The sequence below is a fragment of the Hipposideros armiger genome, unplaced genomic scaffold, assembly GCF_001890085.2.
Source record: "Hipposideros armiger isolate ML-2016 unplaced genomic scaffold, ASM189008v1 scaffold_57, whole genome shotgun sequence".
Lineage (NCBI taxonomy): Eukaryota > Metazoa > Chordata > Mammalia > Chiroptera > Hipposideridae > Hipposideros > Hipposideros armiger.
Genome location: NW_017731407.1, coordinates 514815 through 537373, shown reverse-complemented (window position 1 = coordinate 537373; position 22559 = coordinate 514815). Strand labels below are relative to the sequence as shown.

General features: G+C 33.5%; 1 protein-coding gene across 1 annotated transcript in view; it reads left to right on the top strand.

Annotated features, from left to right (window-relative positions):
* The window catches only part of ADGRV1 (adhesion G protein-coupled receptor V1), a 548236-nt gene that overhangs the window by 335432 nt on the left and 190245 nt on the right, over positions 1 to 22559 (top strand). The window contains exon 78 of the mRNA XM_019641108.1: positions 12717 to 12833. Coding sequence (XP_019496653.1) covers positions 12717 to 12833 — 117 coding nt within the window. The remainder of the gene's footprint in view (positions 1 to 12716; positions 12834 to 22559) is intronic.

Here is a 22559-nt window from a genome sequence, read left to right as displayed (position 1 = left end):
CCTGCTGCAGTGGGCTGCCATAAGCTACCATGTGTGGCCAGCAGCCAGCGTGAGCAGCCGGCAGAAGGTGTGAGCTGCCGTGAGCTGCTGTGACCGGCCATCCAATGGCCAGAGAGCGACTGCCTCACCAGGGAAGAGCACAATAATAATACCAACATGGGCCAGTGAAGCGACGTCCTCCACAACTAGACTGAAGAACAAAAGGATGGCAACTTGTCTGTTCCCCTTCTCTGATTCCTCAACGCTGTTCCCTTCCTTCAATTTCCCAATAAAATCTTTAAAAAAAAGAAAAGAATTTTTATTTAAAAAAATTTTAAAGGGAGGCACTTGATTTTCTGTCGATAATTTTTATGTCACCCATTTTATCAATTCAAGAATATAAATTTTAGCATTAAGATAAAACATTTAAAAACAGTTTAAAATGTATTCATTGAAAAGAACAGTCTGAATTACTTGTGAGAGTCGCCAGCTTTGACAAAGTATATGGGAACACCGGTATTAACAGAAATATTCTTGAAAGTCATGTGGCAAGTCTCAATTCTGTCTCCACATTCAAAGAACTAATGGCAGCCCTTGCCTGAATTTCAGCAATTCCATGAAACAGAATAAAAGCATCAGGCAATAAATTATATCCGTGTCTGACCACTATGCTGTACACCTGAAAGTAATATAAAATGGTATTGAATGTCAAGTGCAACTGAAAAAAATAATCTTTTTGAAAAAGCATCAGGCAGTTGCAAAAAGAGAATTGAATAAGGGTCAGATAAGCCCAATCCAAGCTCTGCCATTGGTTAACTGTAAGACTTTTGAGTTTCTGTTTCCTTAACTATTACACACAGGGAAAATAATCTTCTATGACTATTCTGAAAATTGAAATAACCTATCTCCAGAAAACCTCAGAAAGCCTACCACACTTTCAGAACTCAATAAATGTTGATTACTTCCCTCCCCATTTGTTTGAGTCAAAACATTGCCCAATGTACCTACAATACTCAGTATTTTAGGACAATTTTAGGATTCATATGCTTAGTTCTACAATTCCAGGAATACTAGATCTTCTTAGAGGATGTACTTTATTTTTAGCACAATCAGTTTATGGTTTTGGTTTTGCTTTTGACATACTCAGATAATGAAGACTCTTGACAATTCATAAACATTCTGATGTTTCCACTTCAACAACAAAATTAAAATACAGTTCAAATTGATCAAACTCTGAGAAACTTGTAGGAAGCTGTGACTTTATTTATACCATCGAATCCTGTATTTCTTTAAAATATGATTTTATTGACTTCCAAGTTATTTACCAGTTGAAAATAAGTGTAGCCTTCAGGTGCTAGCTATTCATCAACCTATTCAGTTTGATGTAACTAATTGCACCTATTTGAACAAGTTACCCACGCTCACTTTATGACAGACACTGGCATAAAAATTTACACTTATTAATACTTTTAATCTTCACAACAACCCTATGAGCTAGATACTATGTTTATCATTTTTATTTATACATGATAAAAGAGAGGCACAGAGAGATAATTTTCCACAGTTCATACAAGTGATAAGAAATAGAGCCATTCTGGCTCAGAGCTCATGACCGTCATCACTATACTGTATTGTTATTTTTGTTTTCTTCATGAAATGACTCAGGAATTTGAAAAGTTGAGTGTCTCTGAGCCCTTTAATTTAAAAAATTAAATGTCTTTGGTAGATTCTTATGATACACTGAGAGGAAATCTACATTTGTAGCCTCAGATTCTTCCAAAGATATGAAATGGTGAAACATGCTAGCCTAATTTCTACAGTTCTGGCCCTTTCCTTCATTGCATCACACAATGAGTATTGCTTCCCAGATCCAGAGCTCAGCATCGTTGGGTGAGTGGTACAGTGAAGAAATCTAGGCACACCCACATGCTCTTTTGATTTGAATAAAATGTCCAATCTTAGTTTTTATTTCCATGTTAGATTTATGATGTATGATAAAAGAACTCAGCTTGTTAACATTATACTAAGCTTCTCAAGTTACTTATAGGCAAGTGATTAGGTTGTTTAGTTCTTGTGGGCTGGCTAATTAGATTCTATAAACTGCTGTAATACCTCAGATAGCCTCCACTCTGGATCATAGGTGCTCAGTTTCTTTCAGAGGGCCACATGCACTGTATGTAGAGCATATTTCCTTTATTTGAGCTATCTTTTCTAAATATTACATATCCCTACCAGAGTTGATTCAGTCATGCCACTTTCCAGATATCCTGCTATTGCCCTCAACCTTGCCCGTGCACCTATTTTACTACCAATGAATGTAATGACCTCTATGAAATTACAGATAAAAATCAGTGCAAATTGCCCAGCTCTTAAAGAATAACAATTCAAGTGAAAAGTTTAAAAAGTTGTGTATAACAATTCAGCTATTTAATTTAATTTGAAGTAAAACTATGAATTGAAGCAAATTAACCATGAAAATGTATGTCTTTCCTTCATAATAATTGTTATAATTCTCTTGCATAACTCTAAATTGGGAAATGGTGCAAAGATTAACATAAGAGAGAAAGAGTATATTAATGGTGGTAGGCAATTGATTGCATTTTTTTATTTATTAAAAACCTAGATAAAAGATAACAGCTTTTTTCTTTTAAGGCTTATAGAAGTGTGTTTAGTTTTTCTAATTGTGAATAGAGGTTTGTCTATGCTTATTTAATTTGAACTACGACAATAGCCTGATCAAGTAATTATCAATAGTAATTAAAAAGTACTTTATATTTTAATAAAATACTGAAGTAACTAAGTGTTAAGCTGAAGCTGATTTTTAATAACAAAATATATCAAATATTCAAGTAGTACGTAAAACATAAGGCCTTTTTTCCAAGCTTTTTTTTTTTTTTTAGTTTTATTAAGCCTGTTTGCTTCTCTATTACATGAAGGCAGTGATCCCTAAATTTTATGGGTTATTTAAGGATAAGATGAAATTATGTCTTCTAGGGCATTTAGCACAGTACCTGGCACATAATAACCATTCATTAAATGGTAATTATTATTATCGTTGTTACTGATAAAAATGAGTTAGTGCTTGTTCGATTGTGTACCAGATGAAAAAGACTAGCGTTGGTGTTAATGAATGACTCAGAAAGACCTGTTTTTCAGAGAGAAAATTACCTTTTAAAGAAATGAAATAAAAGCACAATAAAATACCTCCAAATATATTCTAAAATGAGGACTAAGAATTTTATTTATTTATTTATTTATCTATTCATTTATTTATTTTGTAAATTCCACTATTGTCTTTTACAGACTGACCTTTTAAAATGCCTTTTATCTGTAGGTGGCAGATATCCTTACAATCTAGTTTAGCAAAGATGAGCTGAGACAAAAATTGAGATGTGTGTAGACATGAGGTTTTTTTTTTTTTAATGAGAATTAACATTTGATTGACTGACTTATTTTAAATGATATATTAAAACAAATAACTTAATCTGACGGTGGGCATATACAATCTGAGTGGACACTCTCAATCCTCACCAGCTTCTGACTCTAATAGCTACTGATTTACTTAATGGTGTGTGTTTGTATATATTAATTGTTAGATGTGGTGAGAAAGCAACAAGCTGCATGTTCTGACAGTAACATGTAGCAACACTAGGAGATCTGTGCCCTGTGTTATTTACAGAAGCATGGACAAGGATACACTAAAGATAGGACACTTATGGAATGTGCCATTTGAAAACTATATGTTGGTTGATTTTTGTACTGTATTTTCACTATGGCAACTATAAAACAGTAATAACGATAAAAACCTGTTCAGACCGGTTTCAGACACTCATTTGTTGCCAAAAACTATTGCATTGCATAAAACACCTCCCTGATACACCTAAGACATTCAGAAGCATATTTAGCTTAGCTTTTAGAGGTCTTTGGTTTCATACATTATATAACAGCCAAAATATGTATAAAATATAGGGAGTTGGAATTTTTTTGAGACTGAAGAAAAAGAAAGAAGGAAAGAAATAAAGAAGGAAAAGAAAAAGAAAGAGGAAGGAAGAGAGGAAGGGGGGAGGAAGGGAAGGAAAGACAGAAGGGAAGAAGGGAGAAGGAGAGAAAGAGAGAACGTGCCATGAAAGTGAGCATAAGAGACTTTACTTTGCTGGATGTGAAGACCATAGGAAGGCTATCCAAGAATATTTAGTCTTCTAGCCAGTGTGGGGGAAAAAAGAATAGCTGTGTGAAATTGGTTATAATGTTAAGTAAGATATTTTTAATAATAGTAAAAGTAAGATTTGGTATTGACAAAATATGCCTGAAGCTTAAACATCCTCTTAAGGGATAAGGTAGAAATACCAGTGAAAAATATGTTAGTCCAGAAAACAAAAGTAGTAAACATACTATGTGATCACCAGGTAATGAAGAAAATATACAAGAAATTAAGTATGGCATTATTCCAAGTGCTTTGTTTATAGTAACATGTTCCAGGCGATCTCTACTGAGCATAGTTAAGTAGGAAAAAATCCTTTCCTTCAACTAACGTTTTTCATTTCTGGCTTCTACCCTGTTGCATAAGGAATTAAAGATTATCACAAAGTTCTATTGGTGTTTTATGTTTAATGCTTTGTTAAAGTTCTTACAGTTTTAATGTTTCTTTAAAATTTTTAAAAGTTGCACAGATAATGCTGATAAAGGTTAAACAAAAGGGAGTCTGTCACCACAGAATTGCATTAGTGTCATGGAAATGTCAATACACTTGTGAATGCTGTGATAATTGGCAATGCCACAGTGGCCAGTGCATCAGCAGCATGCAAAACTATCTGTGCCTTTAGCATCAGATTGAAGTTATACACAATTTTCTACTAAAAGGGATTTTGTAGAGGTAAATGCTTTATAAGTCACAGAGATAATTCAGAGCTCAACATTTTGTGATTTTTAAAAATAACTTAAAATACCTTTTATGATTAAAACTAATGTTTAAAATAGCTTACTCATTAGCTAACTTTGAAAGAAGAGAGTATAAGAGTATAAAACTTTTTGTGGTCAGGAAGCTAAGTGGATTAGAAAATGTGAGCTTAAAAATTTACAAAATAAAGTATATGGATAATTTAGATTCAAATGCTTTTTAGTTGAGCTCAAGACAGAGCACCATAGTAATGGTAAATATTTTAATTGAGGAAAAAGATAGAATACTAATAACAAGATTCAAAAGGTATTAATTATCTACTAGATTCTGCTTCAAACCAAGATGAAATAGCAAGGGCCAGATTTACCCTCAAATCTGAAACTAATAAAAAATGGGAAAATGTATGAAACAATTTTCAATAGACTAGACACAAGGCAATGAAGGATAGGGTTCCTGTGGTATGGGAAACAAACAAGGTGAGCTTAACAGCTGCCCTGGAATACTGCCTTATAAGATTTTCCAGGTGGTGGCACAAAGAGGAAGAACCCAGCAGGAGTTCGCAAACTAAAAGAACTGAGGAGAGAAGGTGAGAGTGTGGGGAAACCAAGGTGGCTAGAATTTGCAGGACAGAGTACTGGGGAAAAAAAATACACAGAGAAGAACTCTGGAGTTATGCAAAGTTCTTAGCATTTAGCTGAGCACTGATTAGCCTGTGTGTGTGTGAGGAAAGGCCAGAGAAAGAGTAATCTGAAAGGATAGAAGGAAACAATGCCAGATGCTTCACAGGGCCAACAATAGTGTCTGTTCCCACTAGTTAGGCTGAAGAACCTCAAAATTCACAAGCAATTGAGTAGAGCACACAGAAGGGTCTCGCCTCAGTCCTGCGGAATGATGCCCTGAGCACTATACCTTGCCTAACAAATTTTAACAGCAAGAATTGAGAAGATTAAATTGCTTCCTAGTGCATCCTAGGGCAAAGCTCAAAAATATTAAGAAGAATACAAATATCCAACACCCCAAGAAGTAAAATCACAATGTCTGATATTTAATGAAAAATTACAATATGTGGCAGAAAGCAATAAAATATGACACATACATAGGAGATTAAGTGAATAAGTCACTAATATTGAACTTTTACAGATGTTAGAATTGGCAGACTAGAATTAGAACATTAATAGACTTATTATAGCTGTATTCCATGTGTTCAAAGTTAAGTAGAAATGAACTAAATGAAACGTTTAGAAATGAAAACTACAATGTGTGAGAAGCAAAATACACAAGATGGGATTAGTAGCAGATTAGAAATAGCAGAAGAAAAAATAAGAAAATTTGAAGACATAGTGATATAAATTATTTAAAATGAAAATAAAAGAGAAGAGAGGATCAAAATAAATCAAGTACCAGTGAGCTATGGGGGGAAAATTAACGGTTTCATATATGTGTAATTGGGGTGCCAGAAATAGAGATGAAATAGAACATGGTTGGAAAAGAGCATTTGAAAAAAACAAGGATTTAAAAATATCCAAATTTGTTGAAACTGTAAACCTACAGATTCAAGAAGCTCAATGAACCCACAGTAAACCCCAGACAGAAGCATGAAAAAACGATACTAAGGGACATCATGATCAAATTGCTGTAAACCAGTGATAAAGTGTTAAAAAGCAACAAAAAGTAAAACAAACAAAAAATTCCATACAGAGGAAGAAACAAGAATTACAGCAGATTTCTTCTCAGAAATAGTCCAAGTGAGAAGACAGTGCAGCAACATGTTTAAGCCCCAAAGGAGGATAAAACCTGTCAACCAAACTGTATTTCAAAGTAAATGTTAAATAAAGATGTTTTCAAATATACAAAAGCTGAAAGAAATTATCACATATGTGAAATTATCACAGATAATTTTTACAAATGTGACAAATAATAATCAAATAGCAAAATAATGGAATTAAATTCCAGCACACAAAATCACATTAAATGCAAATGGTCAAAATATACCATTTAAAAGAAGATTTTTAAATTAAATTAAAAAACAAGATACAACTATATGCTGACTACAAGAAACACTTCAAATATGAAGACATACAAGTTGAAAGTAAGAAGATGGAAAAAAATTTGGATTGACTATATTAGCATCAAAGTAGATTTCAGAGCAAAGAATAATACCAAAAAGAACTAAGGATATATTCCACAATGATTAAAGAGTCATTTGATTGTTAGGATGTAGTAATCTTAAATATTCATGTACTTAATAACAGAGCTTCCAAATATACCATACAAAACCTGATAGAATTACAAGGAAAAATTGACAGATCCAAAATTATAGTTGGGAATTTAAAGCCTCTTTTAGTAATTGATAGAAAAATGAGAACAGAAAATCAGTAATAATAGAGAATATTTTTTAAATGTTGTCATCCAACTTGATCTAAATGAGATCTGTGAAACACTCCACCCAACAACAGTAGAATACACATTTTTATCAAATTCACATGGAACACAGGCTAGTAAATTCAAAATGATTAAAGTCATACAGAGCATGTCCTCTGAGCACAATAAGATTAAATTAGAAATCAACAACAGAAAGATCAGAAAGATAGTTGAACATCCTCAAATATTTGGAAACTAATAATTAATATACTTAAAAATAATCCATAGGTCAAAAAAGAAATCAGTAGAAAAATTTTAAAGTATTTTGAGCTGAATGAAAATGAAAGCAATATATCAAAATGTAAGTGATCCTGCTAAAGCCATATTAGGGGGAAATTTATAGAACTAAATGCCTATAATAGTTAGAAGTGAAGTTTCAAAAATATGACCACATAAAAAGTAAAACAATTTTTAAACTAAAAATATGTAGAGGAAATAGATAATAAAGAATGGAACAGAAATCATTGAAATAGAAAGCTCTTAAAAGGATGGCAAGGGAATATTATACATAACTTTATACCAATCAATTTGCTAATTTCAGCGAAATAGACAAATTCTTTAAAAGGCACATATTACCAAAACTCATTCAAGAAGAAATAGGTTACCTGAATAGCTCAATATCTATTAAAGAAATTAAATTTATATTTAAAAATCTTCCCACTAAGAAAACTGTAGTCTTAATATGATTTTACTGGTGAATTTTACTAAACATTTAAGGAAAATAAAATAATAATTCTACACAAATTCTTCCAGATAATTGAAAAAGAGGAAAACATCCATCTCATTCTCTGAAACCAGAATTACCCTGATAAAAATATGAGACAAAGGCATTACAAGAAAGAAAATTCCAACCAATATTCCTCATGAACATTGATGGAGACAGTCTTAATACAATAGTAAATCAAAATTATAATATATCATAACAAAGTGATGACTATTGCCAGCAATGCATGGTTGATTTAATATTCAAATATCAATCGATATAATTTATCACATTAACAAACAAAAATTGAATCATATTTTTATAACCTTAATAGAGAAATAGCATTTGCTAAAATTTACTATCCATTTCTAATAAAAACTCCCAACAAAGTAGGAACAGAGGGGAACTTCACCTGATTAAAAAAAAGAAAAATAAAACATAACTAACAAAATGCAAATTAAAATCACAATGAGGAACTACTGTGTACCTATTAGAAATGCTAAAATCTTAAAAACTAACTCACCAGAGCAAGTTTTAGTGAGAATGTGGAACAACTGGCCACTTATATATTGCCGGTGAGAATGTAAAATGTTACAACCACTTTGGGAAATAATTTATCAATTTTTAAAAATATTAAATACACATTCACCATATGATCCAGATGTTCCTCCCCTAGATGTTTACTCAAGATTAATGAAAGTATATGTCTATGCAGGGACTTGTACATTCAAGACAGCTTTTTTTGTAAAAGTGAAAAACTGGAAACAATCCAAATATCCATCAATGTATGAAAGGGCACATAATTGGAATACTACTCAACAATAAAAAGAGAATAAACTATTGATACATTATGTTGGATGACTCTCAAAATAATTGTGCTGAGTGAAATATATATGATTCCAATTACATACAATTCTAGTAAATGCAAAATTATTTGTAGTGATAGAAAACAGGTTACTTAGGGGACGTGAGAAGGTATGGTGTGGGGAAGTACTGTGAAGGTCATGAGGGAACTTTGGGGATGATGTACATGTTAATTATCTTGATTGTGATGATGGTTTCATAGGTGTGTGTGTGTGTGTGTCAAAGCTTTTGAGTTTATACACTTCATGGGCCATTTATTATCTGTCAATCATACTTCAATAAAGCTGTTTTAGAAAACACTATGCTTAAAATCCATGGCAGGGTCTGTATGGGATAGTGAATACTTACTGTTTTCTTTTTGAAGAAATGTATTTTAAAATAATTATAATAGATGATAAGATCAAATTGTTGCCTCTTTGGAGTTGACAGTTCTCCAAGAGATTAGAGCTGATTTTTAATCTCTTGGAGTTGACAGTTTCCAAGAGATTAAGGCTGATTTTATCTAAGAATTGGGAAAATTGAGGCTTATGGGAAAAAACAGTTTTTATGTTAAAAAATCCTGTTTTAAAAATTCACAGGAGGAAAAGGTTGTTTATGGTTGAAAAAAGTAGCCATATATTCATAATAGTATTGACATTTCAATCATGCCTTGAAAAATGGACATGATTTTAACAGAGGAAGATGAGAAACAGAAATTCAAGCTAGAAGGAAGGTGAACAAATGCAAAGAGTTGAGAGATGATGGAACATGTGTTATGGAATAGCAATCAGTGTAGTTAGAGTAGAACTTTTGGAAAAGTCTTGTGGAAAATAAACTTCAGAAGAGAAGGTGGGGCAGATGGGACTTGTAGGCCAAACCAAAGCAATTCTGTTTTCTCCTTGGGTATTTCTTTGACTCCCACAAGCAGAACTAAGCAATCTTGACTGCATCCTCCTGATAATTTACTCCATATCTGTCGTATTTTATTGCATCGTGTGCCTAACTTTGCCTTTAGGCACTCTCCTACTAGTAAGGACAATATGTGGCTCATTGTAAATGCTGAATAACAAGTACTGTGCCACTTTAAAAAAAGAAAGGAAAGTCTAGGAGCCTGTCATGTGGAATTTGAACTGGTCTTATAAAAACGGAGAAGGTTTTAGTTAAGAAGTAGAAAGGCCATTTCATAGCCAAAGGAATGAGAATGTCCATAGTAAAGTGTGTGTGCATGGGGTGGGGAGTATATATTAAAGAGTACTGAGAATTGAGGTTCACAAGAAAAAGTTTTTATTATTATTATTTAGCCTAACCAAGCAGAGATACATGCTATATATATTAAAACAAACAAACAAACAAAAAACCTAGGGTTTTTTTTTATGTGTGTGGTTTTTTGTTTTCCCTCATCATTTCCTCCCTGGGCTGTTACACTAGAGTTTTAATCAACCAGAAGAAGCCAAAAATTTTTTAAGTTATTAACAAAATGTATCAGATACTCTCTTTTGGTAAATATATTTCTTTTTCTTTTCTCTTTAGTTAAGATGTATGTATGTTATATCAGTATAGAATTAAGAATAATACTATGTTTGCTATTGCATTATATTATATTGCTAGCATGAACCTTTGGTGGACTGTGGGTCAAAAAGGATTGAGAAAAAGTGAACTAGAATTTCAGCCCTTTGACATAGGACTTGTTCTTGATTTAGCTTTGTAGTCAGTAGCATGGTGTTCTAAAAAGAACTCTGGTCTTACAAATGTGAACTCCAGGGTTTGAATCCTACTTTAAAACTTCTTCAATGACCCTTAAACAACTTAATTACCCTATCAGATCCTCTTTCATTATTTATTAAATTGGGATAAGAACAGTAATAACTTCACATCACTAATATATGAGTTACACACACACACACACACACACACACACACACACACACAAAACATGGAGCACCTTGCTAGTACACAATAGTATTCTGCCATCATATTCTTCATCTTGCATACATAGCATAATGCTTTGTAGATTGTGGGTATTCAAACACTTACCAAATGAATCAATACATGAATGACTGAGAATCTTTGAAAATTTTCTGTTTTTTTCTCTTTTTTTCTTCCTATATTCAACTTAATGCATCCAGAAAACAGACTGTGAAAATAGTCTTTTTCCTGGTCATCTCTATGTGTTTGAGTAAAAGAACAATGGTGCAACTTCATTGTTTCCTACTTTATGTGCTGTAAAGTAAAGATGTGTGAACTAAATGTTCTAGGAAATTTTATTTTATTTTACTTCAACCATTTAATTTTTATTTTAATTCAATTTAATTTAATTGTAGGTAGTTCTGGTTACATCTACTAGCTGGTTCTCTAAGTATTCTTAGCGCATCCCCGTTGTAGCAGTATGCATTGTGACGCCTCAGCTTTCTCTTCCTGACTAGTCTCCCACGTGGGCAAAACTACTTCTCATAGTTCAGAGAACATTCTGGATAAATGTTCATAGTTTACAAAAGTAGATTGGTCTTCTTATAATTTAGAAAAGGGTATTAAAACATAATAAAATGTGAAGTCACACCTTAAGAAGGGAATGTGGGGTGTTAAAACAGTATTCTGAAAGTAAATACAGTTTTAAACAATATCCTATATTAATTTCATTTAAAGAAAATAATATCAAAAGGAATAATAATTTAAATTAGCATACCATTTATAAATTATTTCATAGAATGCGTAAAACTAGGGTTATTCCATTACAATTTGGATTGCACTATTATTTTATGCATAGCAAACTGCTCAGGTTGATCAGAACAAAACTTCAGCATACTCCATATTATAGAATTGAATTAGAGAGTCTCAAATTTATTGTAAGTACACATATACAGACTTTATGGAAATAGATGCCACTTTGTGAAAAGACAGAACATGAACTGTTAAAATGATTATTATTTTTTGGCCGAAACTCAGTTCTGTGCTGCTAAGGTCTTTTAGTTATTGTGCTTAGTGTTCAATGAATATTTGTGGACTTTAGGAAGGTTCAATTTTGACCTATAATATTTTACAATTTAGAAGTTAGAAGCTAAAATCTAGGACCATCTAAGCATATTTTTAAAATAAGCTCTAATCATTCAAAAGCTATTTGTGATATGTTCTGGAAAGGCGACTTTGTTGACTTTATTTTTTCAAGGAACCCATTTGTACATAATAAATAAGCAAATTATAGAGCATGTTAGAAGGTAATAAGTCCTGTTTTTTTAACAAAAAACAACAAGAAAGAAAAGTGTGGGTCGGGGGAATCATGTGGGTGGGAAGGAAGAAAGGAAGGGGCATGATTTTAAATAGCATGGTCAAGAGAGGCCTCATTGTGAAGGTTACTTTTGAACAAAGGCTTGAGAGCAGTTGAAATAAAAACACGAGGATTAATCATAGGATTTGAAATTTAAATTTTAATTCGTCCTCTTTGTTACCTGTGTTACTTCTCAGCAAGAGGATTGCACATGAGGGTAAAGTAAGAGCTTTTGCTTCTTTTCTCTTCCATTAGCTTTGACTTAAACAAGGCATGGTATTTCCGCTCGTTTCTCTGTCCCCCATAGCGAAAACACATGTATTTCGCGGGATTTTTGTCTATCAATGATAACAAGATTTACTTTGAGAATTTCCTCTTAACAGCTCAAAACATCATGTAGTATACATTCGTATAATTTATTTCTTAGAAATATAAAAATCTATGTATTGCCGTTTTTAGAAGTCTTAGTCATTTCAGTCTGGGCAGAAAATCAACTTACTGTCTCTTTGAGTCATTGAATCATAGATTCTCCTAAGAAAACAGTGTATTTTCTGAATATTCTTGATTGACTTTTAGTATGATTTTAAAATACAAGTGTTTATTTCTTACAGACGGTGTTTCTGGCATCTGCGTATGCAAGTCCCCAACTCACAGATGAGAGCTGTTCGGCCGTGGCGGCTGTCACACATTACCTGTATCTTTGCCAGTTCAGCTGGATGCTCATTCAGGTTGGTAACTCATTTCCTTCCCCTTTTCCTCAGTCCCACTCCTTCAACATTCCAATGAATCAAGGTGGAGTGGTCTGCTTATCTGATATTCTTTATACTGAAATGGAAGTAATTCCATCACTGCTTTCCCAGGAGATCAATGCAAGAAAAACCTTGTAAGCTGTACAACATTAGAGAGAATAGTGAATTTGAGGAAATGAAAAGAAATCTAGTAGGGTTGGAAGTCAGGGGATGGTAGGATATGAGGCTTGTGATGTGAGCCACCCTCTAAGGCACAGTAAGAAATCTAAACTTTTTTCTAGGGGAAGTCTAGAATTATTTTAAGCAAGGGAGTGGCATGACAAGATTTGGATTTTAGAAATATCTCTCTGTAGTGAATTGGGGTCAAGAAATAGTTGACATGGAGGCAAATTATGTAGCACTGGCTGTATCCAGGGGAGAGAATATGGTGGTGTGAACCAGGAGGTGGCAGAAGAAGCAAAGGGAAGTGGAAACTTTTGAGAGTTTTCTTTTTTTAATAGAACTATCGGAGGTAGTGATTGGTTATGAAGAATGCAGAAGGTGGAACCAAGGGTATTTCCCAAGTTTCTGGCATAAGTGGATGGGTAGATGGTGGTACCTTGAACTGAAATAATGATCACTGAAGATTGGAGAAAGATGATGGGTTTGTTGTTTGTTTGTTTGTTTGTTTGTTTAGGACATGCTCAGTGTGAAGTTTTTGTGAGACCTCCAATGGGGACTTCAAGAGAAGTAGGATAGACAGGACGAAATCTCAGAACAGAGGCACGCACTCTAGAAACCAATTAGAAAATTGTTGACTTAGAGTTGGAAAGTGGAGCCATTGTTTTGAAAGAGATCACTTTGGGAGAAAGTACAGAGTGAGACCCGAGGAGTCATAGCATACTCTCCTGAGGCACTAGTAAATGTTAGAGAGATTTGAACTCTCCTTTTCTGACTAAAATCCCAAATTCCCTCTAGTGTCCTATGCTGATTTGCTTGATAAAGAGGCTAATGTGAGAATTGGATCCACTACAGCAGTATTGATGTCGCTAATTGGCTCCACTGAAATACTGCCTTTGATAATAATGCTTTCTACAAAATGGTATTGCTACATCTTTCATGTGATAGAAATAATTACATATGTGTTTCTGAGTATGCATGAGAACTATTTTATGTACACAGGTCCATTCAGGAATTTGCATATTCTTTTTTCTTGTTCATTTAGAAGACTGTGCGATTTCCACCTTATAGCAGTATTGAAATAAAGTTGAGGTGGTATTATTATGAGAGAATACCACACAGACTCAAGGAAAGGATATTTTCCCAGGTACAATATTATAGCTGAGAGAGCTGAAGAAGAGAACTGAACTATTTAGTTAATAGAACTGGTTGGAACAGTTGGAGCCCTGCATCTGGGTTTGAATTCTATCTTTATAACCTTAAGTTTTTTACTCTCTCCAAATTTTGTTTTTAAATGTGCATATAGGAATAATAATTCCTACCTCATAGAATAATTGTTTTATAGCATTTTGAGAAGCTCTAATTATGGAAGCTTATGGCGTTCTCTAAATCCATACCCCCCAAACAATTAAAAAGTAAAAATAAATCGAAACCATGTAACATAAAACTTAAATATCTGCTGAAATTAAATACTCTTTGCTAATTAAATACCCTTTGATTACAAAATCCTTTAGGAGTTTAAGCTGAACTTTTTATGTGTGCCTGTGTATGTTGTTATTTATCTGCCTGGGCTAAAGTCCCCAGTGGTGTGCTGAAAGTCTTTGCTAGTGTCCATGACCTATTCAATTTTTGATGAGTGACTTGGATGAAAACACAGGAAACTAGTCTTATCAGGCAAGTAGATGATACAGAACTGAAAATATAGCTAAAACAGCAAGCTCCCAGCCTTAAGAGTACAGAGAAACTGTAATGACGGATTGAAAAACTAGAGTGTAAAAGACATAATCTGATTGGGGTTAATGTAAACAACTTGAAATTTTAATTTAACACAAACTCAGCAATCAAATGTGTGACCAGATTGCTTAAACATAGTAACTACAGTTAGCTACAAAAATAACACAGACCTGGGGTACATTAATAACAGTATGGAGGCAGCTGGGGGAGTTGTGGTTACATTGTAATCTACAGTGTCCAGATAATGTGGGGACCCTTAACCACTTTCATGAATCATGTTTCAGCAGGAACATTAATCAGCCGATGGTTAAGTCAGAAAACAGTCCTTTAAGAAACTTTTGAGGCATAACTAACCTGGAAAGAACTTAGGGAGATGGGATGCCTGTCTACAAATTTTGGAAGAGCTGCCACAAGAAAGTATGTACTATAGAGATAGCTCTATTTGGAAGAACCAAAGCAAATGGGTCAAAAATTAGGGAAGCAAATTTGATTCACATTAAGAACTTCTAATTTTTAATTTTTATTCAATTTATTGAGGTGACTTTGGTTAGTAAAATAAGTTTCAAGTGTACAATTCTGTAATACATCATCTATATATTGCATTGTGTGTTCACCACCCAGAGTCAGTTCTCCTGCCATCAGCATATATTTGACCCCTTTTACCCTCTTCTACCATCCTCCTCCCCCTTACTCTCTGGTAACCACTAAACTATTTTCTGTGTCTATGAGTTTTTGTTTGTTTATCTGTCTTAGAATACACCAACCTCTTTTAAGTTCAGTGAAATCTCATATTCATTCTAACTGTCCCCCAGATGTTGAAATTAAGAACTTTTGTAACCAATAAAACTGTCAAAGTTGAAGAGGCTGCTTCTAAAACTAGAGAGCATCCACTTACTGAAATATATTCAAACAATTAAAAATGACTAACTTCCAAACATGTTTTAGATGCATTCTCTGCTTTGGAGGAGAGTTAGGATGGCATATGAGATTTCACCCAACTTCATAGAGATTATATTTCTTCGTCAATTCTTAATTAAGTAAATATGACTATGGCTGATGCACATTTAGTAAACTAATTTGATTTCTATATGGATAGTGGTTTAGGAAAACTAAAATACCAGTGAAGTTTAATGTATTTCAGATGGTAACCACATATTTTTCATGGTTTGTGGTGTGACCACAAGGGGAAAATTCAATAACTTCTGATTCTAGGTAGGTTACTTCTAATGAGTTACTTTGTGGTCAGAAGTTGTCACTTTACCAACCTGTGTTTTCCCATTTATTAAAGAGTCTGCCAAAATAAATATTTTTTTAGACTAGAAGCTATTTTTCAAACATTATGGAAAAGATTAGACTACTGTTAATTCAATCATGTTAGTTAAATAGGACTGAAAAAATTGGAAAAATATTAGCATCTAATGATTCTACTTCATATTTTTTAGCAGTATAGGAGAGAATTTGAATATGTATGGGTGTGCATAGCTTATAATGACAAAAAGTTAATCATTAGTTTTTGATCATTGGGATAGGCATGTCAGAATTGTATATTTTGATCTTCCTATATTCAATCTTAGAATAAATGTATTTAAGTGACTGTCTTTAGAAGTTATTTTTATATCCTGTGTTTTTAATATGTTATAGTACAATTGGATTATATTTTAGAGTAGCTAAAGAAAAATTTTATTGTAAAGAAATGACATAACTTCTCCTAGCCTAGATTTTCTTATCTGAATATTAAGATTTGTGATAGCAGTACCTCTCTTTGAGAATTGTCAAAAGATAAAGTGAATGAATACATGGAAAGAGCCTACAACGATGCCTAGCACACACTGTATACGCCATACATGTTTACCCTTATTATTGTCTAAGCAGTTATGTATAGCTAATATTCTAAAGATTTTGAAAATGTGGAATACTCTGCTTCTTCAATATAGTTGACACTTTTTTTTTTTGTACGAAAAGAGATTAGCATTATATAGTGGAATGAGTTAGAGTGAAGCAGACATTAACTAGCTGCAAAGCCTTAGCAAGCTGAATAACCTTTAACCTCTTTACTAAATAAGCACATGCCTGGCTCATAGCAGTCTACATAACTGGTGGTCTTGATTCTGCTTCTTTAGGCTTCCCCTTTCTTTGACAGAGAAGTCACGATGTGCTTGATGGGAATATAGAAACAAATTATTTTGCTCATTTTTTTTTTTAAAACAAACAACTCACATATTCCCTTTTGGCCATGGAAATTGAGTTCACATATTCCCTTTTGGCCATGGAAATTGAGTTATCCTTTTGTTTGCTCTTCATGTAAGGGCATTCTGTGAAATTACTGAAATAATTTCCCTCTTCCTTACAACAGCAGGGTCATGTTAACTTGAAGAAAGATTGACAGTGAGAATTTAAACTCGTGTAATATTTTTACTCTATTTTCCTAGTTGTTCTTGTTCTATTTTCATTTCCTTTTTCAGTTTTGATTTGTTTTCATTTTAGAAATAGCATATACTAATGGTACAAAACATAATCAAACACTACAGAGAAATGTAAAATGAAAAGTGCATCTATTTCTCCCTAATTCACATACTGTCCACCTTCTGCTCTACTCTAAACCCGACTCCCAAAGGTAAACACTGTTAATGATTTCCTATGTATCCCTCCAGAAATACTCCACAGATATGCAAATATTTATAAATATATAAATAAGGACATAGGTGTATGTTCTTGGAAGTGTACATATGGTATATCCATATATTTATATAATGTATATATATATTTGTGTGTATATATACATTTACCACATACAGATGCACTTTTTTTCCTGTTTTATAATGTGGTTTTTCCATAATTTATTTTTCTGATCTCTTATTAATGAATGCTGGTTATATCCGGTTAATTTTGCTATTTTAAACAGTGTTTCCTTGAATACCCTTGCACTCTGAATATTTGTTTACTTATGGACTATCCATAGAATAAATTCCTAGAATTCATGCCTTCACTGTCAACATCTACATGAAATGTGCTACCAAATGGATTGCCAGACCATGTGAAAGAAATAAATCACAAGTAAATTATTTGAGATACTAGTATCTATTAAGTAAATAGAAACTTTTTTTTTTAAAGATTTTTATTGGGGAATTGGGGGATGGGAACAGCGCTGGGGAATTGGGGGAAGGGGAACAGACAAGTTGCTGTCCTTTTGTTCTTCAGTCTAGTTGTGCAGGACGTTGCTTCACTGGCCCAAGTTGGCACCATCATTGCGCTCTTCCCGGGCGAGGCAGATCAGTCGCCGGCTTCTGGACGGCCGCTCACTGTGGCTGCTGGCCGCTCATGCTGGCTGCTGGCTACACACGGTAGCCCATGGCAACCCACTGCAGCAGGGGCTGCAGCCTACGCCGTCAACGGCGACTCATGGGTAGCCCAGCTCCAGGTCGAGCTGTTGTTCAGCATCTTAGCTGTAGAGGGCAGTGTCACTGGCCCTCATATGTGGGATCCGAACCGGAGCCCTCCGGGACCCCAAGCCAGCTCTTAACCAGCGTGCCACTTAGCTGGCCAAATAAATAGAAACTTATTTTTTCCTTTGTATTCATTTGGCTGTTTTATGATCATTTCCTGTCACCATGTTAAATCATATAGCAATCCGCTTCAATTACAAACAATACCCAAACCTTGGATTGTCCTTGCGGTCTGTCCATCTCATGCCTAGAGACAGAGCTTACTCAAAATTATGTCTTATTTTGAAAGTAAAGTTTATTTGAAGGACATATTTTCTAAGTGGTAGAATAAAGCTAAAAATCATTTTACAATTGTACTTGAGCATTCACATCTTGTGCCTTAATATCTCCATATCATAAGGCTATGAAGAAGTATATATACCTATTATTTATTCCTTAGCAGAAAGGCTGCTTAGTGCCAGAGCATAGCAACAGAAAGGGAAATGATAAAATTAACCATGTTTTTCCTTTGTCATTGATTTAATTTTGGGGGGGGGGAACAACAAAGGTATTAAAGACAACAGGCTGGCAATTACCAAGATAAAAATGACATATCCAGGAAATACTGAGTTCTCTAGTCCTTAAAAAGCCTTACAAGTTATTCCGTGCAAAAATTGTTAAGAAAGAGACAGGATACCAGGAGCAATGACATGTGGTAACTTTTCTTAGACTCGCCTTTGAAATGAATGACTAAGAATGTATGGTAATGACAGGATTAATAGCATCTATGATCTCTGACTAAAGTTGATGCTATAAATCAGTCCAAGGTTTCTGGAGACAGAAATAATAAGCAAATATTAAATGGCAGGCAAGATACCAATCTTATCTAACGTACCATGAAAACTTATGGGGTTCAAGCAGGCTAATTTTAATTTAAAAAAAAGAAAAGGCATTTCTCCCATATATTAGTATATATTATATAAGTAAACTAATGAATTTGTTTTTATAGAGCATAGGAAAGCATAATTATGACCTATGATAATCAAACAGAAAACAAGGTATATCTTCAATTTTTTGATGTAGTCACTTAGAAAATAGTGATAGTATTCACTGAATATGTTACTGTAAAGATAAACTATATAATATAAAGATTTCTATATAGGAATATAAGTAAATATGCTTACTTATATAGTCTTTTAGTTTATTTCTATCTATATTTGAGCTAAAGTATACTTGGGTGTTTTAGGTGGGTGGTTTGTGTCTTAATCAGAATCGGTTTAAATTCTGACAGCCTTGCCTACTAATGCTGAGAAATATACTTCTCCCATTCTCAGTTTATACCTGTGGAAGGAAAGGGAAAGAAAGGAGAAAGAAGAAAGGAGAAAGGAAGATGGAAGTCATAATGAAACTTAAGAGAAATGTTATCTTGATTAAATGAGATGTAGTTTCATGTGGGTTCTACATTTATTACCCAGTTAGTAAATATGGGTTCCATTCTTCCTCTCTTAACCCACTTCATTTAACGTTTTAAAGTTCCCACCAGTTAACTTTGACGCTTTTCATTAGGAGTTCAATCAAATCAAAGTTTCAAGCCTCCTAAAATTCTTTCTGGAAAGGTAGTATATAAATAAATAAACTCAATAGCTAAACCAAATTATGAAATTATGAAATTCAATAAAAAATAATTCAAATTGTGTACGTCTTCATTTATTTGATACATCTCAATCAGGATTATATGCAAAACATTAGGTACTATAGGGTATACAAAACTTAATCTACCACATTTTACAGTTATGTTTCAGCCATTTATATTTTTATAAACTTTTGTAAGTTTTCACTTATTGTCAGCAAAAAGTGCAGAGGGAGAGAGAAAGGGTTATGTCCATACTTACACCAGGAAATTGCACTTCCAGTGGTATATGAGTGGGGAGAAATAAAGACAAAAAGATAAGCTCATGCAAATATAAATATTGACAATATTTGTATAAATTTCTATTAAATCTTAAATTTAACTAGTCTACACAAAGTGCTTTAGGCTTGTGTTCCACTCCCAGTTCTATAACTAACCAGAATATGAAAAAGCTATGCTTTTTACTCACTGCCTCAGTTTCCTCATCTCTAAAAAAAGGGTATGGTCGGATGATTTTTAAGGTCTGCTATCACTAAAAGTCATAGTGACAGTGACTGCATCCATGCTATTAGTGTTTTCATTTAAGGAATCATAATTTTAACAATAATTGAGTCACAAAGTGGGAATCAAGAAATTGTTTATAACTTACAGTTTAACTTCTCCTTTTACCAGAGGAGGAAATTGAAATCCAGAGGATAAAGATGATATTGGCCAAAAACATACCGCTTATCCATGTCAGAACCCAAATCAAGTCGTTAATCACCTTTTCAAATTTTACAAATTAAAAAAAAAAAGACTCATCTGAAAGTTTAGCTTTTGAGTATGTGTGCCTTTGCAAATCCTACTTTCTGGTATTTCTATAGAATGTATTAATGATCGGAAATTTTCAAAAATATCATTAAGTAGTTTTCTTTAAATTTATTAAAATGGGCTTTTAATTAAGTTCTCTCAAGTTATAGTCATCCAGGAAATTTTGACATGTTGCTAATTGTGATAAGTGTGCAAATTCCAATACATCACCCTTCATGATAAGCAATGACAAAAACAAGAAGGTGGTAATTCACATATACCAGTTTTAAGGGTTTACGTTAAAGATGTGTCTCTGTTAACATCACTGAAAAACATTTAAACATATTGCAAAACATTTTATTGAGTTACCCCTTTCAAGGTGGTTAATTTGATGGTTTCTAATACTGAACATATTTTTGTAATCTTTTTGGACTTGCCTTCAGAGCCTACATCACATGAGTACTAGGAAACTTTGTATTTGTGTGTGTGTGTATGAATTGTAGTTAAGTTGATTAATATTGTTGGTTAAATTTGGGAGTAATATCATTTGATGACATAGTGATGTTGTCTTGAGGTGGTCCATAAGCTGTTTCTAACAAAATTTTTAAAGCTTAAAGACTGAAATGTTAATAGAGACCTAGATATTGAAATTTTCAGTTCTTTAGTTTTCAGGAGGAAAAATGTAAGATGGGCAGTGAATGGTAAGCCATGCTCAATCCACATGAAGCATGTTTGGTGAGAATGACACCTTTCATTTGTATTGATAATTCTGTTAGTTTCAACATTGCATAAACACAGAGACACTAAGGCACACAGATCACATATGCTATAGATCTGTCATCATAAAATCCTCATGCAAACATAATGGTCTCTTACCTTAGATTCCAGAGGAGGAGCCATAATTACAGGGAAAGGAATACAGTCAGATGCTCCACTGTCTTCTTTTTGTTTGCAGAATGGCAATAACAGAAGGTTTTAATCCAACTGCTTTAGGTTACCAATGTATATGAGTATATCTGGTCAAGTTTTTTTTTTCTTTTTTTCTTGAACAATGAAGAAAGACTAAGTTGAATTACTTTAAGCAAACATCAAATCATAAAAGGAATAATAAGCATGTAGGATAGCTCATTGAATCCAAGAACTATTATATAAATACAGTTGGACCTCAAAAGTTTCTGCAAGCATGAATGGATGGCTTTGTCCATTTTTCTCTGCAAACACACTTTCTCTCTTTACTGTGTTTTGGCTACGTCCACAACTGAAGTTGCTATGTCTACTTCTCTCAGTTGACCAGGTTAGACTATCACCAAATTTTAAAAAATCCAGTGATAGATGATTGGTCCAGCCTGGGTCAGGCCTCTCCCTGGATCAAAGCAGCTGTGGACAGAGGAGCAGAGTCATGAGCCCACCCTGCATGTGTTGGGTGGGGTGAGGGAATAGAAAAGAGTAGAGGCACAGAGTTTAGAGAAGGAGAGATCATGACCTAGGCATATCCCAAAATGTACCTACCATACTATATTAAAATATTTTAAAATTCAAGTAAAACTCAAAATGAGTTAGTCAAAACAAATATTTCTTTAGGCCATATAGTATTTTCTAGAATAATTAAATATTGTTTCATGACATAGTATATCTATTTTATAGCAAAAACAAAAACATGTAATGGGAAATACCATCCTTAGACTATATCTCAGTGATTGAATTCATTTGAGAAGGAAAGGGATTTAAAAAAAAATTATTAAATTTATTGGGGTGACATTGGTTAGTAAAATTATTGAAATTGAAATTAGGTTTCAAGTGTACAGTTCTACAATATATCATCTATATATTGCATTGTGTGTTCACCACCCAGAGTCAGTTGGGATTTTTTTCCTCTTTATTGAAAAAAGCTTATGACTTTTTGAGGTTGTTTTGTTTAACTGAGTATTCAAGAATTCAGCAAAACTGTGCCTTGGGTTCTTTTGGAGCAGA